The 21,349-nt window shown below is 65.0% G+C and overlaps 2 protein-coding genes across 8 annotated transcripts; one reads left to right on the top strand and one right to left on the bottom strand.

The window, feature by feature from the left end:
• Positions 1-8: 8 nt before the first annotated feature.
• Positions 9-8,387, bottom strand: HMG20B (high mobility group 20B). Of its 6 annotated transcripts, XR_012584459.1 has the most exons (12): positions 7,911-8,048; positions 6,450-6,706; positions 5,826-5,889; positions 3,648-3,753; positions 3,171-3,374; positions 2,822-2,942; positions 2,672-2,724; positions 2,300-2,375; positions 1,841-2,056; positions 1,350-1,482; positions 691-1,140; positions 9-625 (listed from the first exon to the last, which is right to left on the bottom strand). XR_012584459.1 is itself a non-coding variant. In XM_074565561.1 (11 exons), the coding sequence occupies exons 3-11, from the start codon at positions 5,861-5,863 to the stop codon at positions 1,128-1,130; spliced, it is 960 nt and encodes a 319-aa protein (XP_074421662.1). In that variant the 5' UTR covers positions 5,864-5,889; positions 6,450-6,706; positions 8,282-8,387; the 3' UTR covers positions 9-1,127. The 6 variants fall into 6 exon arrangements, 5 of the variants coding, with proteins under 5 accessions (XP_074421662.1, XP_074421659.1, XP_074421660.1 ...); XM_074565561.1 differs by lacking the exon at positions 7,911-8,048 and adding an exon at positions 8,282-8,387 and having other exon boundaries at positions 9-1,140; XM_074565558.1 differs by having other exon boundaries at positions 9-1,140.
• Positions 8,004-20,217, top strand: MFSD12 (major facilitator superfamily domain containing 12). Of its 2 annotated transcripts, XM_074565556.1 has the most exons (10): positions 8,114-8,438; positions 13,693-13,903; positions 14,870-14,993; positions 15,873-16,070; positions 16,307-16,399; positions 16,503-16,595; positions 17,929-18,099; positions 18,357-18,451; positions 18,813-18,943; positions 19,602-20,215. In XM_074565556.1, the coding sequence occupies exons 1-10, from the start codon at positions 8,141-8,143 to the stop codon at positions 19,694-19,696; spliced, it is 1,509 nt and encodes a 502-aa protein (XP_074421657.1). In that variant the 5' UTR covers positions 8,114-8,140; the 3' UTR covers positions 19,697-20,215. The 2 variants fall into 2 exon arrangements, with proteins under 2 accessions (XP_074421658.1, XP_074421657.1); XM_074565557.1 differs by lacking the exon at positions 16,503-16,595 and having other exon boundaries at positions 8,004-8,438; positions 19,602-20,217.
• The last annotated feature ends 1,132 nt before the right edge of the window (positions 20,218-21,349 follow it).

The raw sequence follows: 21,349 nt of genomic DNA, 5'->3' as shown, positions 1-21,349 counted from the left end.
CGGGCTGGTTGTTTTCTCCCACATTTATTTGCTCCCATCTCCATCCCAAGCCAAGTGGCCGCCGGGAGATGGCAACCAGGAGACTCATCTACAGAGCACAGACCTTGCAGGCGAGAGACGAGCGGTCGCACACCAGCCCCGGGTTAAACCCAGGGCCAGATCACCGTAGTGCTAGTAAGAAAATAGGACACTCTCTAATTACACAGTCTGAGATTAGTGACAGGCAGCCCCGGGGCCGGGCGACCCCAGCACAGCACGGCCGGGACGCGGCTGCCGTCACGGTGGTCCCACGATGCAGGAGGGGCTCGGGCAGGGAGGCAGGAGCCGAAAACCTGTGCACTGCCCCACAGGCTCCCCACCACGGGGAAAAAAAGGGGTCATTCCTGGCTCCTGCATGATTATTTTTGCCTTCACCACTGCAAAGGGCAGGAGCTGCCCTGCCTGGTCCCAGAGGCGGGTGGGGAAGGAGAGGTGACAGGCAGGGTGACACAGGCAGGGGGCTGAAGGCACCCATCGGGGAGCAGCAAGGGGAAGGGGGAAGATTAAATAAAGCAAGAGGCGAGCAGAAGAAAGCTGCCACCTCACCTGCTGCAGGAGAGGGGACCAAGAGGCTCCCTGGGCTGATCTAGGGGCCGGGAGGCAGCGCTGAGCCCCAGGGGCTCCCAGGGCACCCGGCTGCCTCCCTCCCACCACAGGCCGGTTAACAGCCGCCCCTGGAAGGCGCCGATTCCCTCCAGTAACCCACAGGCACCTCATCCGCCCTCAGACAGCTGGGAGGCTCCGGTGGAGCGAGACGGAGCTGCAGGAGCTGGGGAGCTCACGGGAGAGCAGGGGGGACGCTCACGCCCACCGCTGACCCCCTCGCCCAGCACCGCGGCCGGCCGGCGGCTCTCAGCCCTGTCACCGCTTGGTCCCCGGGAAGGCTCAAGGTCCTCAGAGATGCTGCAGCCACAGGAGCCGGGCGCAGCGGGGCTGGGGAGGGGGGCCCCCAGCTCACTTCTCCAGCCAGGTGCGTGGGGTGGAGGGGGAAGCAGCCGGACCACCAGCAGAGACTGTCCCTTGCATGAGCTCCAAGGGACAGGGCCATGGTCCGGCCGGCCCCGGGCTCCAGGGGGGACTGGTCCTCTTCACAAGTGTTCGCTGAAGAGGGAGGAAAGCAAGGCTGAGTTACAGGGGGTCGGTTTCTCTCTCCCACAACTGCCTGGTGCAGCCCTGAGCCCCTCTCTACCCGCACCGTCCCTGTTTGGCTCCTGTCACCCTCCCTGCCACGGGCTGACCAGCTGGTACCCGTGCTGGCCGGGACACGAGGGTCCTCGTGCGCTGGCTCCGGCCAGCCCTGCCCGGCTCACCTGGCTATCCGAGACAGGATCTCCTTGATGCGCACCACCAGTTTCTCATGTTGCAGGGGGTTGCTCTCGATGGCGCTGTGCAGTTTGGCCATGTAGAAGTCCAGAGTGCTCAGCGTGGGGGTTTCCCCAGTGCCTGCGAGACAGAAGCCCAGTTAGCAGGGCCAGCAAGTCCCCACCCAGCTGGTGACTGGGGAAGGGACCCTGAAGAATAGGTGCCATCTCCTGCAGCAGGAGAGAGCCGCGTCGACACAGGCCCAGGAACAAAAGGAGTTTGTGGGCACAGCTGTGACCATGGCTCCAGAGGGCAGTTTCCAGCCTGCCCTACCCCGTTACAGGGGGCTGTCACATCCTTGGGCTCCCCGGAGAGTCCCCCAAAGTGCCCTGGCTCCCATCCCATCAGCAGACAAGCGTTTATTAACCCCCCCGGTGCGTCTCTGCGCAGCCACCAGGCCCCAGCAGCAGGCTGGTCCCCACGGCTGCCCCGAACTCACCGGGGATGGGGAGGGAGGCGAAGCTGGCGGTGAGGGCCTGCCGCACGGACTGGAGCTGCTGCTGCAAGGCCAGGGTCTGCCTCTCCTCCTGGGCCAGCTCCTGCTCCAGCTTCTCCTTGGCACAGTTCATGCTCTCCGTGTGCTTCTGCAGGATGGCGTTCTGCTCCTCAAACTCCGTGTTCATCTTCCGCAGGCGCCGCAGCTCGGCCTCCCGGGCTGCCGGGAATGGCGCGATGTCAGGGGTGGTCCCTCTGACTCTCTCCCTCATCCCAAACCCAGTCCCTTCCCCAGCCACAACTCTTCAAAGAGGCTCATCAGCGCCACCAGCCCCTCTATCCAGGTCCAGGGACCTTTCAGAGCCTGGATCTCGCACCCAGCGCCCACCGTGGTCCTGCCCCGCGGGATGCAGGCTGCTCCTGCAGCACCATCGCCTGCTGCAGCCCTCCCCCAGCCCCTCACCTTTGTTTTGGTCCAAGAACTCCTCCGTGAAGATGGGCACGTCGAAGGTGGAGAAGGTGTCGCTGCACTCGCCGGCCTGGGGGAGAGGAGGGGACGGATCAGGCAGGGTCCCACCGAAGGGGATCCTGTCTCCTTGGGGCTGGACGGACAGGAGGCACAGGGACAGGGGGGTGGCCCTGCCTGGGCAGACAGGGAGGACGGCTGCCCTCTGCCTCCTGCCACTCCGGGCTCTGCTTCGACGGGAAACTGGGGCCTTGAAGCACAACCCAGGAGTCTCCCTCTGCCCAAACCTGCAGCCAGCGTGGTTCCCACGGGCCGAACCCTGCAGTGCCTCAGTTTCCCCCCACACAGGCAGACCTGCCCGGGCCTTACCTTGAGTGGGTGCCCGTTCAGCAGGGTGTTCACTGCCGCAGAGCCCGCATCCTCTGGAAAGGAGGAAGGAGGTTACCCCCAGGAGCCAGCCCAGCATCCCCCCCAGAGGCTCTGGCAGCGACGCCGGCAGCCGCTGCTCCCACAACCCACCTTTTTTGATCTTTTTCTCCTGGATCTTCTCTGTGCACATCTTGTAGGCCTCTGACTGCTGGTATTCCCGCAGCTCCTTCATGTACTGCTGTTTCTCTCGCTCCGCTTCGTCCAGGTACCGCTACGGTCACAGAGGGTCCTCAGCCCGGCCCGGCCCCAGGCTCCCCGGGGGGGCTGCTGACCCCTCCCCACTATTCGAGGCCCAGCTCCTGCTCACCAGCCCACCACTAGTGGGATAAGCTCCCTCTGTGGAGCTGCAGCCAGGCAGCGAGCAAAGGGGTTTGGGGCGCAGGGTCCGGAGGGCGCTGCCCAGCCCTGATGGGGGTGGGTCTCTCCTGGGGGCCGGTACCTGCTTCTCCGAAAGCTGCAGCTTGCTCCACTCAGCCCCCAGCATCTTGGTGATCTCTGGGAAGGGCAGGTCAGGATGCTGCGTGCGGATCTGCTCGCGCCGCTCATTCAGAAAACGCACGTAGCCCGTCACAGGGGCTTTGGGGCCGTTGGGAAGGATCTTCTTCCTCTTCTTGCCCTTGGGCCAGCCCCTCTTCTTCACCGGCTGGCACCCAGCGAAGGGAAAGGGACAACCCGTCACGGATCAGAGCGCCTGACGCCATCGCGCTGGCAGGACACAGGAGCAGCCTGGACCCGCCTGGGCCTCCTGTCCCTCGAGGGAAGGTCTGGGCCTTTCCTCAGGTCACGGCCGCAGCCACGGGCTCTCCTGGCTGCGCCTGGGCTGCTGGAGGGTGAGTGGAGGGACAGCCCCAGGCTGGGCAACACAGACCCTGCTCCCGGGGACTGTGTGGGGAAGGATGCAGGCACCGGAGCTCACCTCCTCCTCGCCGTGCGGCTTCTCACCGCTTGTCCGTGCCGACTCTCCCTTCTCCTGCTTGATGGCCACCAGGAAGTTTCCATGCTGAGCTTTGCCCGTGGCATGTCTGCAGCCAGAGAGTACCCGTCAGAAAGGGCTGGGAAACCACTGGGATCAACGGCAACACATTCCCCAGCAGCACAACCTCACGCTCGCCAGATCCCCCAGCTCCCGCCCACCCAAACAGCCCCAAACTCGCTACCAGTCCCAGAGCTCCTGTTCCTCTGTGAGGGGAGGTCACAGGTGAGTGACGGGGCTCAAGCAGAGCCCAGCACCGGGTGAGCAGGGCAGTCCTGGGCACACAAAAGCTGCCCCAAGGTCCACTTACAACCCTGGGACCTTTCAGTGGCATTTGGAAGGGGGCTGGGAACCACTGGTGCTGCTCTTGGGGGCAGGTAACAGTGCCGGTCACACTCCTGTGTGCCACCAGGGCTTGCGTGCACACCTCGGTGAGGAGTCCCAAGCAGCACGAACCAGCTGATCCTCCTCTGCAAGGGAGGAGGAGCCGCGGCGGTTTGGATCCTGGCTCCAGGGGCACCGCCTGGAAGCATCACTCACACCCAGCACGAGTGCTGCCAGGGATAAGGAGAACCCTCAAGGCAGAGGATGAGGGCAGGGCGCCGGCGCCGGCTCGACCCGCTCCAGCCACAACCGCTCCATCAGGTTCCTGCTGCCACCAAGATGCACCGAGCCACCTCCGAGACGCACCGAGCGGCTCTAACGCAGGGCTGGCAGCCCCAGCTCCCCCTCTCCAACTCGGTGGGGATCAGCATCATTCAGCAGGGGACGCAGGTCCAGCACCCGGGTTGGCAGAGCCTCCTTGCCCCGGCTGAGCACACACAGCCCCACCGCAGGGACCCTCCCCAGCCCCTTCTCCAGCCAGCTCCATCCCATCGCCTGTCCCGCTCGCACCCTTTGGACCCTGACGCGGCTCCTGCTCCGTCGGAGCGTGTCCACTGGCAAAGCGTGGTCAGATCCCCTCTTGAGGGGAGCCACAAAGGGCTCGAGAGTTGCAGCAAATGGTGCCCACTTGGGTTCCATCCGAGTCACCGGACACCGTAACCAGCCCAGGGCCAAGCACAAGCCCCAACAAAGAAAATGCCGCTGTGCACCAAAAGCCAGACAGATCCCCACCCAGGATGCACCCCAGAGCTTCTCCCGCCCGTTTGTCACATCACATACCTGGTGCGAACCCAAATTCCGCTAGAGACCCCAACATACCACTACCAGGTTATCACCCGTACGAGCCACCTTTGTGATTAATTTGATGGGGGCCCTTTCTGTAAGCCCCCAGGGACGCCCTCTGTAACCACGCTGCTCCTTGAGGATGGAGCGGGTACCCAGCACAAGATCCATTGGGATCTGAGCCCAACCAGCTGCCCTGCACCCCCACGCTCACACGAGAGCCTACGGGACAGTGTGAGACCACTTCTTCTTCCATCTTCTGGGAGAAAAAACCACCCCCGAGGTTCCTCACAGGAGCAGCCAGCCTTAGGCTTTCTTTATCAGCTCTAACAGAAATATTCCCGGTGATGCCTGTACAGTATCACCGCGCTCAGCCGCCACGGCCGGGAACACACTAACGCCCTGCACCACCAGACACCAGAGCTCTGCCTCCCCCCCGCCGTCCAGATTCCTCGCGTGCCTAAGGATGCTTTAAAAAGTAAAGTTATTTCAGGCAAGATTCCTCCTCTTATCTGAACCTCCCTTGGCTGGTTGGCGCTGGCATGCGCCACCCTCCAGCCCGGAGTCGCCGCGGCCCCCGCACCGCGGCCCCCGCACTCTCGGCTCTGTGCCGGGAGGGCCGGCGGTCGACGCTGGTGTGGGACAGCACGCGGTTCGCCGTGTGCGGGTGTGGACGAAGACCTCGCTGGTCTGAATTTCACGAGATGCTTCTCCGACACCAGGGCTCCCTGCGCTAATCAGCACAGCCAGGTGGAAGCTAACGAAGCAGGTGATAAGGGGAGTGGGAGACGGGGGTCCCCAAAACACGCAGAAGACCCCCAAGGCCCGCACGGCAAGACCGGCCACCCTTTGGCAAGGGACGCAGGGCCGGGGCCTAGTATGGGACAGGGTGACATGGGGCGGCTGGTAGCCACAGGACAGGGGGGCCCGGAGCACGGTGCGGCGGGCACTTACAGCATGGCGGCAGGCGGCTGCTTGGCGCTGTGGGCCATGGGTCCGGGGGCTACTGGGTCAGCGCCTGCAGGACAGGGACGGAGCTGGCACCACACCCTCCGGGGGCTGCGGGGCTCCAAGGGGGGAGCCCGGGGGTGTCCGTCCCCCCCCGACCCCTGTTCCTCCCGCGGGGGTCCCTCCTGTTCCCCTGTCCTCCCCCCCCCCCCGCAAGACCCCCCAAAGCTCTGCCCCATGGGGACACCCCATCCCCCTCCCCAACCCTCTGCCTTTGGCCTCTCCACCCCCACAGGCCTCCCCCCCGCCCCGCGATCCCACCGCTGCCCCCCAACAGGCTCCCCCACGCACCCCGCTCTGTCCCCCCCCGGGGTCACCCTCCGCCCCCTAACCTGCCCCCCCCGCCCAACCCCTGGGAGCTCCGCCCCGTGAGGACACCCCAGCCCCCCCCCGCCCCCAAACGGCGCCTCCTCCCCAGCCAACCCCCGCCTTTGGCCTCCCCCCCGCCCAGGGGCTCGGGCCCCCCCCGACCCCCGTCCCGCGGGGTCCCACCGCTACCCCCCGGCGGGGTCCCCACACACCCCCGCGGGACCCCCCACCTCCCCGCTCCCCTCCGCCGCTCTTCCTTACCTGGCCACGCCCCTCTATTATTATGCAAAGTAGGAGCCCGCCTCGGCGCTCCCGATTGGCCGCTCGCGCCGAGCCGTGGAGGGAGCCGCCGAGCGCGGATTGGCCGGAAGGGTTCACGTCAGAGGTGAGCGGCGGAGGGAGGGGCGGGGCCGGCCGGCGCGGCGTTTGCGCGCACGTTGAGTTCGGCGCGCGCGGCGCGCCGCCCGCCAATCAGCGATCGGCGTGGGGACGGAGCAGTATTGTCGGGATGGCGGCGCCTTAAAGGGGCAACGACACGGATGGGGCCCACCGCAGCCGACCCACGGCGGGTGCCCCCAGCGCCCACCCCGGCGTCCAGGATGGCGAGCCCCGAGAGGGGCCTCGGGGGGGGCCCAGTGGCCCCAGTGTACCCTCGCCGCTCCCAGCGCCCCCAGTCCCACCGGTATCATCCCATTGCTCCCAGTAACCCCAGTGCCCACCTCGGGGCGGTCCCAGCGACCCCAGTTACCCTCCCCCACCGCTCCCAGCAACCCCAGTACGCCACGGGGTTGGGCTCCCAGTGGTCCCAACGCCCACCCTGGGGGTCCCAATGGCCCTGACACATCCCCCCCGCACTGCTCCCAGCGACCCCAGTGCTGCCCATACTGCTCCCAGTGACCCCAGTGCTGCCCATACTGGTCCCATCGCCCCAGTATGAGATGGTCAGGATGACCCCAGGATGGTCCCCCCATGATGCCAGTAGTCACCGCAGAGTCCCAGTGACCCCAGTACTCCCCTCTCCACTACTCCCAGCGACTCCATTACTGCCTGTATTGGTCCCAGTCACCCCGGTACCCCCTTACTGCTCCCTAGTACCTACCCAAGCAGGGGGGTCCCCACAACCCCAGTAGCCACCACAGAGTCCCAGTGACCCCCAGGACTCTCCCCGAACTGCTCCCAATGACCCCAGCATGTGCCCAAGTGGAGGGTCCCCATGACCCCAGTAGTCACCCCAGAATCCCAGTGACCCCAGTACACCCCTCAAGAGGGGTTCCAGTGACCCCTGTACTGCTCATGCTGGTTCCAGTCACCCAGTACCTACTCAAGAGGAGGTCCCGGTCACCCCAGTCCCTCCATACTGACCCCAGTTCGCCCCCCCTGCAGTCGGAGTGACCCCAGTACTGCTCCTACCTGTCCCAGTCACCCAATACCTACTGAAGAGGAGGTCCCAGTCACCCCAGTACCCCCATACTGGCCACTGGTGACTCCAGTATGCACCCAAATGGGAGGTCCCCATGGTGCCACACCTCAGCATCCCAGTGACCCCAGTACTCCCTCCACACTGCTCCCAGTATCCCCAGCATGCGTCCAAGCGGGGGCCCCCCGTGACCCCAGCAGTCACCCCAGCGTCCCTCCCAGCGGCCCCAGTACCCTCACACGCTGTTTCCAGCGCCCACCGCCAGGAGCACCGGCGCTCCCCCCCCCCCCGCCCCGCGCCCTCACCCCGTTACCCCGACGCTCCTCAGCACCCCCCGGCGCTCGGAGCATCCTCCCCCGGGGGCGGGAGGCGGGGCAGTGCCGGCCAAGGTGGGGGGAGCCCCGGCCGAGGCGGGGGAGCCCCGGAGCGGCGGGGCCGGGCCCCGGCGCAGCCCCGCCCCGTCCCGTCCCGTCCCGTCCCGTCCGGTGCCGGCGCTGTCGCTGTCGCTGTCGCTGCGGGCCGGCGGCGGCGCGGTATGGCGGAGCCGCTGGCGGGAGCGGGGGCGGCGGCGGCGGCGGCGGCGGGGCTGTCGCTGCCGGGGCGGCTGAGCTTCGCGGCCGGGCACTTTCTGAACGACCTGTGCGCTTCGCTGTGGTTCACCTATCTGCTGCTCTACCTGCACGCCGTGCTGGGCTACGGGCACCGCCTGGCCGGCGCCCTGCTGCTGGCCGGGCAGGCGGCCGACGGGCTCTGCACCCCGCTCCTGGGCTACGAGGCCGACCGCTCCGCCGGCTGCGGCCGCTACGGGCGGAGGAAGTCCTGGCACCTCGCCGGTGGGTGCTGGGGGGGACGCGGGAGGGGAGTGGGCCTGGGGCGAGGGGGGTGTGTGGTTTGTGGGGGTGCTCTGGGGTGGGGGGCAGCGCTGGGGTGTCCTGGGTGGAGATGGGTGGCCCCGGGGGAGGCTTTCTGGGGCGCCGGATCAGCCCGGGATTCCTTTCTGGGGTGCCCCGGGTGTAAAGGGGGAGTGAGGGGGGCTCAGCCCCGGGAGTGACTTTCTGGGATGTCCGGGGTGGAGAGGGATGGCCCCAGGGGAGTCTTTCTGGGGTGCAGGACCAGCCCGGGGTTCCTTTCTGGGGTATGGGCTCAGCTCTGGGCGTGCCTTTCTGGAGTGCTCTGAGTGACGGGGGTCAGCCCCGGCGGAAACTTTCTGGGGTGGCATTCCTTTCTGGGATGCCCTGGATGGGAGGGGGCAACCAGGGAGCCTTGCCGGGATGTCCCGAGTGGAGAGGGATGGCCCCAGGGGAGTCTTTCTGGGGTGCAGGATCAGCCCAGGGTTCCTTTCTGGGATATGGGCTCAGCTCTGGGGGTGCCTTTCTGGAGTGCTCTGAGTGATGGGGGTCAGCCCCGGGGGCAGCTTTCTGGGGTGGGGTTCAGCCCTGGGGATGCCCTGGATGGGAGGGGGGAACGGGGGACCCTTGCTGGGGTGCCCTGGGTGGAGATGGGTGGCCCCAGAGGAGCCTTTCTGGGATGCAGTATCGGCCCGGCGTTCCTTTTTGGGGTGTCCTGGGGGAGGAACGGGGCCAAGGGTGCCTTTTTGGGGTACCCTGAGTGAGGGGGGTCAGCCTTGTGGGCGACTTTCTGGGGTGGGGGGTGAGTCCTGGGGATGAGGGGGGAACCAGGGTGCCCTGCCTGGAGGGAAGCCTCCCTGAAGATGGGTGGCCCTGAGGGAGCTTTTCTGGGGTGGGGGTCACCCCAAGGAAGCCTTCCTGGAGCCCCCTGCCTGCGACAACCCCCATGGCAGTGAGGTGGGGACTGGCACCCCCCCCAGATGGAGAGGGACAGCCCCAGGGGTGAGCAGAATTGGGGCCCTGGGGTGGAAGGGAGCAGCCCCCCCTGTGGAAGGGGGGCTGCCCTGGGGGGGCTCTCTTGGGTGCCCTGTACGGAGGGTGAAGCCCTAGGTAGGATCAGGGCTGGGACGGTGGTGCCCTGGGCGGGGGGAGATGAGCTCAGGGTGCCCTGTGTGGAGGGGGGCAGACCAGGAGGGGCCTTTCTGGGGTGCCCCATATGGAGGGGCAGCATCCCCCATGGCGGTGAAGGGGTGCCCCATGTGTAGGGGACTGCGGGGTGCTCTGGGATCCCCCAGGCATGGATGGCTGAACCTGGATGGGGAACGGGCACCACGGTGTCTCCGTCCTGCCTCGGCACTGTCCCCCTCCCGGCGGCCTGTGCCGCAGCGGCGGGTGCTGCCTGGGCGCTCACAGCCCGGGGGTCCCCGCTGTCCCTCGGGCCATCCCCGTGCAGTGGCGGGGGGGTTGTAGGGTGTCCCTGCATCCCCCTGCGTGGGGGTGGCATTGAGTTGGGGTGACAACCGTGTGCTCGGCTGCTCTATGCCTACAGCAAAAACGAGACCGACAAAAAAATCTGGGCTTTCCCGAGAGCCCGGGGGTTTACCCGGGACTTGCCTGTGGCTGGGCAGCTCTCGGTTGTTCCCATGGGTGGCCACGGGGCCCTTGCCCGCCCCGTGTGCTGCGTTTGCAGGCAGCGCTGCCCAGACGCGGCAGGGGAAGGCAGCGGCGCCTGGTGAGTGAGGAACCCGTGGGGATGCAGAGGAGGCACCATCCCGGCATGACTTATTGCCAGGCGCTCATCTTGCGTCGTGCCCTGGGGTCAAAAAATGCGAGGAAGTGCAGGGGCTGGTGGGGACTCCTGTGTCGAGGTCCCTGTCTGAGGGGACAGCGTGACCTGGAGAAGGGTCCTCAGTGCCACAACCGGTGCAGGAGCTTGTCCTGTCCCTGCTGACCTGGCGAGGGGGAATGGAGCAGTTAGCGTGAAGAAACGTCAACCAACAGCCAGAGATAAAGACCCTCCATGCTTCCTCCCAGTAACGCCCGAGTGGCAGCTCTCCTGGAGTGGACCTGGGCGGAGGGAGGACGGTTGTAGCGTGGGTGCTCTTATCTTGATCCTGAATTTATCTCAGCCAACCACTTCATGCAACCGATGGCCTGATATGGCGGCTGCTCTCCCTGCTGTTTTGTTTGGCACGCCAGGGAGCTGTTGGGGGTGCAAGGGGCAGCTTCACCCCCAGCTGCACTGTCAGCTAGATCTGCGCCCTAGATTTAGGGAAGTGGCCGTGTGCTTCCCCCCCCCTCCCCGGGCAGGTCTGCTCCAGCTGCATGCACTGAAGGGGAAGTCCTGAATCACGGCTTGCACAGGGGCTGCACTGCTCCAGGCAGCTCCGCTCCCTGCGGCGGGGAGCAAAGCTCCCTGCCTGGTGGCGGCTGGAGGCACGGAAGAAGGCTGCGTTTTCCCGGCTGGAGTGTGGGTTCTTCCTGTGTTGACCATGGTGCGACCAAGCGGGGCCAGCAAACCCGTTGGAACCGGCTGTGCCGGTACCGCTCTGGGCTCACTCGGTCACGCTGCGGTGAGATGCTTCGTGTGGGAACGGGGTGGCTCGTCTGGTGGCAACTCGTGCTCAGATCAGAGGAAACGTTGTGAAACCGCAGTCTCAGGGCGGTGGGGGAGAGATACCACGAGTTGCTATCGGTGGCATCTCCCCACCGCGGCGCTGGGCTGCCAGTGCCGGCGGTCCTGGGTGGCTCACCTCTCAGGCCAGCCTGCTGCTCACCGGCTTTTACTGGGGGGGCATTCCTGCCGCAGTGGGGTGGGCAGAGTGAGCAGCTCTTTGCTGCCGGTCTGAGCCAGTCTGGCAGCACCGTCCCAAATTCCCTGCCCGGGGCGTGTGTCCCGGCAGCCTGACGTTCCCTTGATCCTGCCCCGCAGGGCTGGGAGATGAAAGCCTGGACCTCTGCTGCCTGCCCAGGGGTGCTGCGGGGATGGGCAGGGTGGTCTTGGGGGGCACCCGCTTGGGAGAGCAAGGGGTCCCCAGGACCCCTCTGACTCACAGTGAAGCCGCATTTGCTTGGGCAGACCCGGGGACACGGCGGGTGTCAGGATGCAGCTCGCAGCCCCGGTCCAGAGGAGCACGGGTCCATGGGGGTGGCCCTGGTGGGGGGCACTGCCTGTCCCTGGGGGCCATAAGGAGGAGGAGGGAGAGACAGGAGTCTACTGGGTGTGTGATGGTGGCAATGGCTCGTGGGTGGGTGTGTGGGCGGATGTGGGGGCTGCAGCAGCCTGAGGCCCAGAGCTCCTGCCTCAGCTCCCCTGGGGACCCGGGCCAGTCCCTCGCAGCCCTTAGGGGGCTGCCGAGCCCGACACTGGGGAGGGGGCAGAGCCTCCCTGATCCTCCAGACAGGGCTCGGTTAAAACCAACAGCCCTGTAACAGGGAACAAAGGAGGTCTGGTCTGGTTTGAACTTTCCTGGACCCTTCCCCTCCAGGTGGCTTGTCTGGGCCAGAGACACCACGATGTGCCCAAGTCACAGAATCATAAACTGGATTAGGTTGTAAGGGACCTTAAAGCCCACCCAGTGGCACCCCCTGCCCTGGGCAGGGACACCTCCCACCAGCCCAGGTTGCTCCAAGCCCCGTCCAACCTGGCCTTGAACCCCTCCAGGGATGGGGCAGCCACAGCTTCTCTGGGCAACCTGGGCCAGGGGCTCACCCCCCTCACAGCAAACAATTTCTGCCTCACATCTCATCTCAATCCCCCCTCTTCCAGTTTCAAACCCTTCCCCCTCGTCCCATGGCTCCCCTCCCTGCTCCAGAGTCCCTCCCCAGCTTTCCTGGAGCCCCTTTAGGGACTGGCAGGGGCTGGAAGGTCTCCCCGGAGCCTTCTCTTCTCCAGGCTGAACCCCCCCAGCTCTCTCAGCCTGTCCTCCCAGCAGAGGGGCTCCAGCCCTCCCAGCATCTCCGGGGCCTCCTCTGGCCCCGCTCCAACAGTCCCCTGTCCTTGGAGAGCTCCCGGGGCACCAGAGCTGGCTGCGAGCCGGTGCAGGGCAGCACCCAGCACCCTGCCGAGGTCCTTGCTCGGGATGGATCTGAGCCGGGCTGGGATTGTCGCTACCTGCCCTTGGCCCAGGGAGAACTGCTTTGCCCAGGCCCCCCAGCAGCTGGGGTGTCTGTGCCCTGTGGAAGAGACAGGGAGGAGGAATTGCCATCCACAAGTGACAGGAGGAGAAATCGCTCATGAGAAGGAGGATCTTGCAAAGTCCCATGGAGAGAGGTCCTTGGGGACCTGGCAAAGTGTCTGCGGGTTCCCCTCAGTTGTAGGAACAGATTCCTGTGGCTCTTTGGCAGCGCCCGGTGGAGCTGGGGACGCGCAGGCCAGGGCACCGGCTGTCTCGTGTTGGCGCCTGGGCCTCGGGAGCATCTCAGATTTGCTCCGTAACCTTGTGAGAGGGGAGGGAGAAGTCCGCCTGTCCCTGCCTGCTCCATGCCGGCGTCCCCACGCCAGCGTCCCCGCTGTCACGCTGCGACAGAGGGAGGAGCCTGGCTCTGCTGTCCCTGACTCAGCCGGGACCTTCCCATGGCTCAGAGCCTGGCGTGGGGGGCAGATCTGCTCCTGTCCCCCCGCATCGCACTGGGGGTGTCCCTGGCCATCAGTCTGCAGGTGACTTCTGCAAGCGTGGAGGGAGCGTGGGTCCCTCTGCCAGCCCCACGGGAGATGGGACAAGGGGGCAGATGGGCTGTCCCTGTGCCTGTGGGACAGCCCGGAGCCCTCCTGGCCCTTGGGGTGCCTTATCGCCCTCGGCAGGCGGCAGAGTGGCGTGTGTCCTTGGGGCTGGTTATCTGCAGGCTGGAGATGGGAGAGAAGCCCTTGGTGGCTGTGTGTTGTGGCTGCATTAAGGCCTGTCCTGTGGCGTTTTGAGGAGGACGGAGCAGGTGTGAGATGGACTTTGAGGGGTGAACTTGACTGGGCAAAAGTCTGCTGACAAGTGTCTGTCTCGCTGCTGGGTGCAAGAGTGAAGGGCATCACCCTGTGCAGGACGAGGTGAGGGGGGGGTCTGGAGCTCCATGTGTCTCACCTGGCTGAGGGAAGGGGTCCACCTCCTTCCCCAGCCCTGTGGGGTGGGACCTGTCCTAGCAGAGGGCTGACTGTGTCTGTTCGTCCCTGTCTGAGCTGGCTGGGACCGTTGGGGTCGCAGGGAAACAGGCCGTGCAGCCCCTCACCACTCCGCTCTCTTCCCAGGCACCACCTGTGTCCTTGTGTCCTTCCCCTTCATCTTCAACCCCTGCCTGGGTTGCAAGGAGAACACGCCGCAGTGGGCAGCCTTCATCTACTACCTCCCCTTCATCATCATCTTCCAATTCGGCTGGGCAGCCACACAGATCTCCCACCTGTCCCTCATCCCCGAGCTGGTGACCAGTGACCATGAGAAGGTTGAGCTCACAGCTTTCAGGTGAGCACGGCTGGACCTGGGTGTCCCCTGAACCCAGGGGAGCAGCCCTGCCTGTGCCGGGTCCCATCGCTTGTGTGACGAGAGGTCCCTGGGTGCCACAGGTCTTATGTCCCCTGCATGCCATGGCACACGTGAGCCCTCAGTACGGCAGGACCAGGACTGGGCCGTGTGGGTGTCCTGCAGGATGTGTTTAAGTGACACTGGTCTTCTGGGTTGGTGGCCCAAACCCTTTGGTACCAGGAGGGAATGTTCTGATGCCAGGGATGTTGGTGACACAGCCTGTGGGGCACTTCCCTGAGCTGGGGGCGCTTCTCCTTTCAGGGCTGGAAGGCGATGCTCACAGGGGAGGAATGGAATCCTCTCCCTGGATGTCCCCGGGAGAGCTGGGCATGGCCCTGTGCGGGCTGTCCCATTGGTAGGGATGGCCCCAAGGCCAGGCTGGGCAGCACGTGCAGCTCCATGCGCAGAGCCCGGCTCAGCGCCGCGTATCTGGCAGGATCAGGCTGTGGGAAGGAGTGTCCGTCAGGTGGAGCAGGGCTTGGTTATCTGCCCTGGTGGGAGGAAATTCCCCTTCCAGCAGGCGAGCAGGGACCATAGCATGGCCGGGCAGGGAGGGTGTGGGGCAGTGCTGGGGCCAAGGGGTCTGGCTCTGGGAGCACCGGGCCGGGCAGCTCGGGGCATCCTTGGGGTGATGTGACTATGGACAGGCTGACATGGAGGGATCTTAGTTTCCTCCCAGTTGTGCCCCAAGGCTTGGATAGGGCATGCTGGGAGGTGTACCAGTAAGGCTAATGCCTGGCCAGATGCTGCGTGCTCTCGGAGGTGTCACCTGAGCAATGACACAGGGGTGCAAAGCTGGCTGTAGCACGTCTGGCTTGGAGGGCAGCCTTGAGTCAAGGTGTCCTCGCCCACGCCTGGAGCTGTGCTCGTCCCTCTGCACCACCCTGAGGTGCTCTCTCCCCTCAGGTATGCCTTTACCGTCATGGCCAATATCACCGTGTACGGCCTGGCCTGGCTCCTGCTGAACTTCCAGGTGGACCAGCCTGACCGCACAGAGCACCTAGGCATCCAGGATGTCCCTATATTTCGGGTAAGTGGCAGGGCTCAATCCCTGAGGTTCTCTCTTCCCTACGTGGCATATGAGCCAGCAGTGTGCCCAGGTGGCCAAGGAGGCCAACAGCATCCTGGCCTGTATCAGGAACAGTGTGGCCAGCAGGACTGGGGCAGTGACCATCCCCCTGTACTCGGCACTGGTGAGGCCCCACCTCGAGGGCTGTGTCCAGTTTTGGGCCCCTCACTACAGGAGGGACATCGAGGTGCTGGAGCGTGTCCAGAGATGGGCACCGGAGCTGGTGCGGGGTCTGGAGCACAAGTGCTGTGAGGAGCGGCTGAGGGAGCTGGGGGGGTTCAGCCTGGAGAAGAGGAGGCTGAGGGGAGACCTTCTCGCTCTCTGCAGCTCTCTGAAAGGAGGGGGCAGCCGGGGGGGGGTCGGTCTCTTCTCCCAAGGAACAGGCGATGGGACAAGAGGAAACGGCCTCCAGTTGCCCCAGGGGAGGTTTAGGATGGATATTAAGAAAAACTTCTTCACCAAAAGTGTTATCAAGCGCTGGACCAGGCTGCCCAGGGCAGTGGTGGAGTCGCCATCCCTGGAGGGATTGAAAAGCCGGGCAGACGTGGGGCTGAGGGACATGGGTCAGTGGTGGGTTTGGCGGTGTTGGGTTGATGGTTGCACTCGATGGTCTGAAAGGTCCCTTCCAACCCAGATGATTCTGTGACTCTATGGCTCAAGTGGGGAGGCACTAGGGAGTGAAATAGCAGTGCCCTGAAATCTCACCTACCACACTGGGCAGGAGCCACATTCTCCACGGGTTTTTGGGAACCCCTCTTTATCCACTAGACTGCTGGGGGGGTGGATGATGGGCAGGCAAAGGGCAACCCCTGCTATGCTCATCCCCTCTGCCTCACCCAGAACCTGTCCCTCATTGTGGTGGGGCTGGGGGCCGTGTTCTCCCTCATCTTCCACCTGGGCACCAAAGAGAAGCCGTACCCACTGGGCTCACTGCCCCAGCTGGAGGAGAGCACGCCCCTGCTGCAGAAGGAGACGAAGAGCCCCGCAAGCCCGCTGCTGATCTGGAAAGACTGGCTGCTGGAGCCTGCCTTCTACCAGGTACGGCTGCGGGCAGAGCTCGTGGCGCCTGTGCTGGGCTGCTGCCCTGCCTGGGTGCTGTGGGCACCCTCTGGCAGTGGGATGTGCCCCGGTGCAGGTGCGGATGGAGGGATGGGCTGTACTGGGCACCCACCTACCACCGGTGGGCATCTGTGCCATGACAGTGTTGAGCATGGAAGGTGCCAGCCTTTCCCTACCACCCTGAGCGGTGCTGCCCTGTCTCTGTCCCCTCACAGGTCGCGGTGCTCTACATGTCCACCAGGCTCATCGTCAACCTGTCCCAGACCTACATCGCCATGTACCTGACCAACTCGCTGCTGCTACCCAAGGTGGGTGCAGGGCAGGTCCCTGCCTGCGCGTCAAGGTCGTGTGGGCAGGGGCCATGTGCCCATGGTCCGGAGCTCATCTTCTCCCTGTCCTCGTCTCTTGCAGAAATACATCGCCACCATCCCCCTGGTGATGTACATCAGTGGCTTCTTGTCCTCCTTCCTCATGAAGCCTGTGAATAAGTGGATAGGTCGAAATGTGAGTCCTGGGGGCCTGGTGAGGTTTGAGTTAGACCCAAGGAGAGGCCCAAGAGCCAAATCCTGACCGCCCAAGTGAGCAGAGCACTCGGCACATCTGAGCCTGGCTGGAGAGCAGGGACTGTTGGAGCAGGTTGAGAGGAGGGCCATGAAGATGATCAGAGGGTTAGAGCACCTCTCCTATGAGGACAGGTTGAGAGAGTTGGGGTTGTTCAGCCTGGAGAAGAGAAGACGAGACTCTGGGGAGACCTTATAGCAGCTTTCCAGTATCTGAAGGGGGCCTACAGGAAAGCTGGAAAGGGACTTTTTGCAAGGGCATGTAGTGATAGGACGAGGGATAATGGCTTCCAACTGGAAGAGGGGAGATTTAGGTGAGATCTGAGGCAGAAATTCTTGGCTGTGAGGGTGGTGAGCCCCTGGCCCAGGTTGCCCAGAGAAGCTGTGGCTGCCCCATCCCTGGAGGGGTTCAAGGCCAGGTTGGCCGGGGCTTGGAGCAACCTGGGCTGGTGGGAGGTGTCCCTGCCCAGGGCAGGGGGTGCCACTGGGTGGGCTTTAATGTTCTTTCCCACCCAAACCAGTCTGTGATTCAAGACCAGGCTGGATGAGGCTTTGAGCAGCCTGGTCTAGCGGGAGGTGTCCCTGCCCAGAGCAGGGTTGGGGGGGAACTGGGTTATCTTTAAGGTCCCTTCCAACCCAAACCATTCTATGATTCTATGACTCCTCATACATCCTCTGCAGATGGCCCCCTGCTGCAGCATCCACTGCTGGGACAGTGCGGGTGGTGGGCAGAGTGAGGGGACGTGCGCCAATCCTGCACACCTCTGAGCCTGGGGAAAGCGATGCTGGTCCAGAGTCAGCCTGTCCTTTGCGGCCCTGCCCGGGCTGGCAGAGCCCCATGGCGCCCATGAGAGGCAGAGGGAGGGTTTGGCTGAGCCACCCTGGGCAGACATGGGGGTCTGCAGTGCCAGCAGGAGGGGGCTGCCTCTCCAGTGCATCCCCCTCCACACTGCACCAAGCACCGTTCCCCAGTAAGCCCCCACCTCTCCTCCCAGTTGGGTGTCCCCGCGCCCTGCGCAGGCACCCCGCCTGCAGCTCTGCAGGGGGCTCAGCTCTTAGGCTGTGGCCAACGCTGTAAAACGGCCTGGACCACTGCGAGGTGTTTGGGGGCTCCTTGTTTAAAACCAGGGAGAGAGCCAGGGCTGTCCCCCGCGGGTCCTAGGCAGCAACTGGCCCCCGTGCCCTCCCCACTCGCCCCTGCCTTGCTGGGTGTCAGCCAAGCCGGGGTCTGAGCTCTCCCTTCTCCTTCTGCCTGTCCCCATGCTGGCCTGGAGCAGCTGACCTACTTCGTGGGCATCCTGGTGATCTTGGCCTTTGCCTCCTGGGTGACACTGGCCAGGCAGATGGGAGCGGAGATCTACGGGGCGGCCGTGCTGCTTGGCGCTGGCTCCGCCACTATCCTGGTCACCTCCCTCTCCATGACCGCAGACCTCATCGGCACCAACACGGTACGTCTGCTCCTCCTGGCCAAGACCGGGCTGTCACCGCAGGGCTCAGAGCCCGCGGGCTGGGGCGATCACTAGCATGGGATCAGGGGGACGGGGGCCCCTGCGAGGGGGCTGCGCTGTGGGGTGCAGGCAGCCCCGTCCCCTGTGCCCGGGCTCTGCTGTAATATGGGCTCTGCCCATGAGAGGGCACAAGGCTCTCGCTGCTGGCGCCCGCTGGCCTCGGCGAGGCGGCCATGAGGTTTCTTCTCCCTTCGCAGCACAGCGGCGCGTTCGTCTATGGCGCCATGAGCTTCACGGACAAGATGGCCAATGGCCTGGCTGTGATGTTGATCCAGAACCTGCACCCGTGCCCGTAAGCATCCCTGCGGGGTGGGAATCCTCCTGGTGGCAGCTCCAGCCACATCGCCAGGAGGCTAGGCAGCAAATATCCCTAGTTTGGAGTGAGGAACATGGGTGGAAACCAGCTCTGATGTGTCTTAAATCGTCCTCGAGCCCTCTTCTGGCCCCGGACAAGGGCTGAGTCTCTGTGACACACGAAAGGGCTGGGGATCTCAATGTCCAGGGTGCTGCCCTCTCTCCTTGCCCTGGACCTTTCCCTTGTGTCCCAGTGTGAACCAGTCCTGACACCAGTCAGCAGCCCTAGGGCACTTGGGCAGCACTGGGCCATGCTCTGTCCCTGGCCACCAAGCCACGTCCCTGCCCTCTCCCTGCAGGACCGAGCTCTGCTGCCCTGCCTGCGTCAGCTTCTACCACTGGGTGATGGTGTTGGTCACCGGAGGCGTTGCCGTTGCTGCCATCGCCTCTCTGTGCTGCATCATGGTCTGGCCCATCCGTATCCGCTACCGTGAGTGGGGCTGGGGGCACCAGGGGGGCAAGCAAGTGGTTGGGGGTGCTCGGAGCCCTGTGTCCCATGCCAGCCTGGGCTAAAGCAAAAGTGTCTTTCCAGATGTCCCTGGCTGTGGGGAGGTGGTGGGAGCCCTGTTCTGGCAGGGGGTTCCGTGGCAGGGCTGGCTGCGGGGATGCTGATGGCCCTGCCCATGGGGAGACCCTCATGGCACAGGGCCACCATCCCGCTTCTGCCGGTCCTGGCCCCAGAGGTGGGGGCTGCACCTGCCTGCTGTGCCCTGCAGGAGAACCCGATCCACCCCTGCCATGGCCATGCTGTCTCTGGCACCCTTTTGGTCACCGAGGGATGGGGGGGGGGGGGGCTGCTCTGTGTGCTGGTAGCCCAATGTGGGGGACAGGGTGCCCCTTGCCAGGTGGGGGACAGATGCACCAGTGCTCAGTGCCCGCTCAGCAGCTGCCTCTGCCCTGCTGGGTGGCTGTGTCTTGCTGTGGGGTGGGGGGAGAGGAGAGACCCCACACACACCACTGCCTTGGGGATGCGCTAGGGCCGCTGGTGCCAGTGGCAGGAGAGTCCAGAAAGTCCAGACCAGTGCGTGGTGGGCCACCCCGGCAGCTGTGATGGCTCCTGACCCGTCCCTCCCTTCCTGTCCCTGCAGGTGCCCTCTGCGTGGAGGGGCTGAGCGGAGCACAGAGCTCCTACGGCGGGACAGACGGCATGGAGGGAAGGAGCCGCAGCGGCACCATCAACTGAGCAGGGCCCGTGTCCTGGGCCAGCCGGGTGTCTGCACCTGGAGGGACCCCCACGGCAGGGGACGGCGCGGGGAGGAGGCGCCTGGGCCCCGTCTCCCCGTCACCTCGCACTGGACTCGTTGTCCCCCCCATGCTCTGGCTGGGGACACATGAAGGATGTCACCCTGTGCTCGCACAAGTGTAACACTAGAAGGCCCTGGGCCGGCTGGGGGTGGGGGGGAGTGGGTGTCACTCCCAGCATGGGGGGGACACAGAGGCCGGGCCCTTGGTTTTAACCTGCTTTTGTAAGGTCAGTATGTACAAATGGCACTTTTTAAAGGAGGAGAAAAAGGAGAGAAAAAAAGAAAAAAAAACAAAAAAACAACAAAGCACCTCTAACCTCGGATAAACGCCCTTGGTGTCTTCCATGCCCGGGAGGGACCCCCAGCGCCTTGGGGACCCCCATGGCTGAGGGGGGCAGGAGCAGGGTAGGGGGAGTGGGGGGGCGCACAAGGGCTCTCTCGGGGTTTAAGCCGACGTTATTCCCCCTTTCAGCGTTATTCCCCTTTTCTCTATTATTCCCCTTTTTCTCCGTTATTCCCCAGCACTGGGCGGTGGGGGGGTGGGTTATCCTGAGGAAGGAGAGCCGCCTTCAAGATGGCCGCCCTCAACAAGGATGGCGGCTGCGCCCACAAACAAAATGGCTGGCGCGCAGCAGCGCTGGAGCCTTGTGATTGGTTCCTGTGCGGTTGTTCCCGCCTCCTCAGGTCAGGGCAGCCAATGGGAGCTCTTCTTGCTGTAGCGGGGGGCCGCAGGGGGGCACCGGGACCCCCATCTCCGGCACCGGGCTGGGGAGAGATGGGCCGGGGCTGAGGGAGGGGGGAGGTTATGGGGGTGTCGGGGGCGTAGGGGGACACACGGCACAGGGCTGGGGGTGGGGGGTGGGTCCCTGGGGGGACGAAGATGGGGGGGGGCGGGCGGGACATGACACAGAGCTGGGTCCCGAGGGGACAGAGATGGACCCTGGAGGGACAGAGCTGGGGGAATGAAGCTGGGGAGGGGAGGGGGGGGGACAGAAGTGGGTGCTAGGGGGACAGAGATGGACCCTGGAGGGACAGAGCTGGGGGAATGAAGCTGGGGAGGGGAGGGGGGGGGACAGAAGTGGGTGCTAGGGGGACAGAAGTGGGTCCTGGGGGGACGGAGCTGGGTCCTGGGGGCACTGGGGGGGGGGGGGGGGCGGGGCAGAGCTGAGTCGGGGGGGGACAGGGATGAGTCCTGGGATGGAGCTGGTGGGGGGGAACGGACAGAAATGGGTCCAAAAGGGGCAGAGCTGGGGGGTGGGGGGGGACACAGAGCTGAGTCCTGGCTGGACAAAGATGAGTCCTGGGGGGGCACGGAGCTGGGTCCCAAGGGGACAGAAATGTGTCCTGGGGGGATGGAGGTGGACCCTGGAGGGACAGAGGTGGGGGAATGAAGGGGGGGGGGACAGAAATGGGTCCTGGGAGGACAGAAGTGGGTCCTGGGGGGACGGAGCTGGGTCCCGGCGGCACAGAGCTGGGGGTGGGGGACAGAGCTGAGTCGGGGGGGGACATGGATGAGTCTTGAGGGGGACAGAGCTGGTGGGAGATGGACAGAAATGGGTCCTGGGGGGACACAGCTGGGGGAATGAAGCCTG

This window comes from Larus michahellis, chromosome 23 (genome assembly GCF_964199755.1).
Source record: "Larus michahellis chromosome 23, bLarMic1.1, whole genome shotgun sequence".
NCBI lineage: Eukaryota > Metazoa > Chordata > Aves > Charadriiformes > Laridae > Larus > Larus michahellis.
The sequence above is the reverse complement of the archived record's forward strand: the minus strand, read 5'-3'. Positions and strand labels throughout refer to the sequence as shown.

What these genes read in the sequence shown, in the direction of transcription:
- HMG20B (XM_074565561.1), bottom strand. Translation starts at nt 5,863, where the DNA reads ATGGCCCACAGCGCCAAGCAGCCGCCTGCCGCCATGCT. An exon ending in GGAGAAAAAGATCAAAAAAG is followed by an intron (nt 2,725 to 2,821) that starts GTGGGTTGTGGG and finishes CCTCCTTTCCAG; the next exon opens with AGGATGCGGGCTCTGCGGCA. An exon ending in TGAACGGGCACCCACTCAAG is followed by an intron (nt 2,376 to 2,671) that starts GTAAGGCCCGGG and finishes CCTCTCCCCCAG; the next exon opens with GCCGGCGAGTGCAGCGACAC.
- MFSD12 (XM_074565556.1), top strand. Translation starts at nt 8,141, where the DNA reads ATGGCGGAGCCGCTGGCGGGAGCGGGGGCGGCGGCGGCGGCGGCGGCG. An exon ending in GTTGAGCTCACAGCTTTCAG is followed by an intron (nt 13,904 to 14,869) that starts GTGAGCACGGCT and finishes CTCTCCCCTCAG; the next exon opens with GTATGCCTTTACCGTCATGG. An exon ending in ACCTCATCGGCACCAACACG is followed by an intron (nt 18,100 to 18,356) that starts GTACGTCTGCTC and finishes CTCCCTTCGCAG; the next exon opens with CACAGCGGCGCGTTCGTCTA.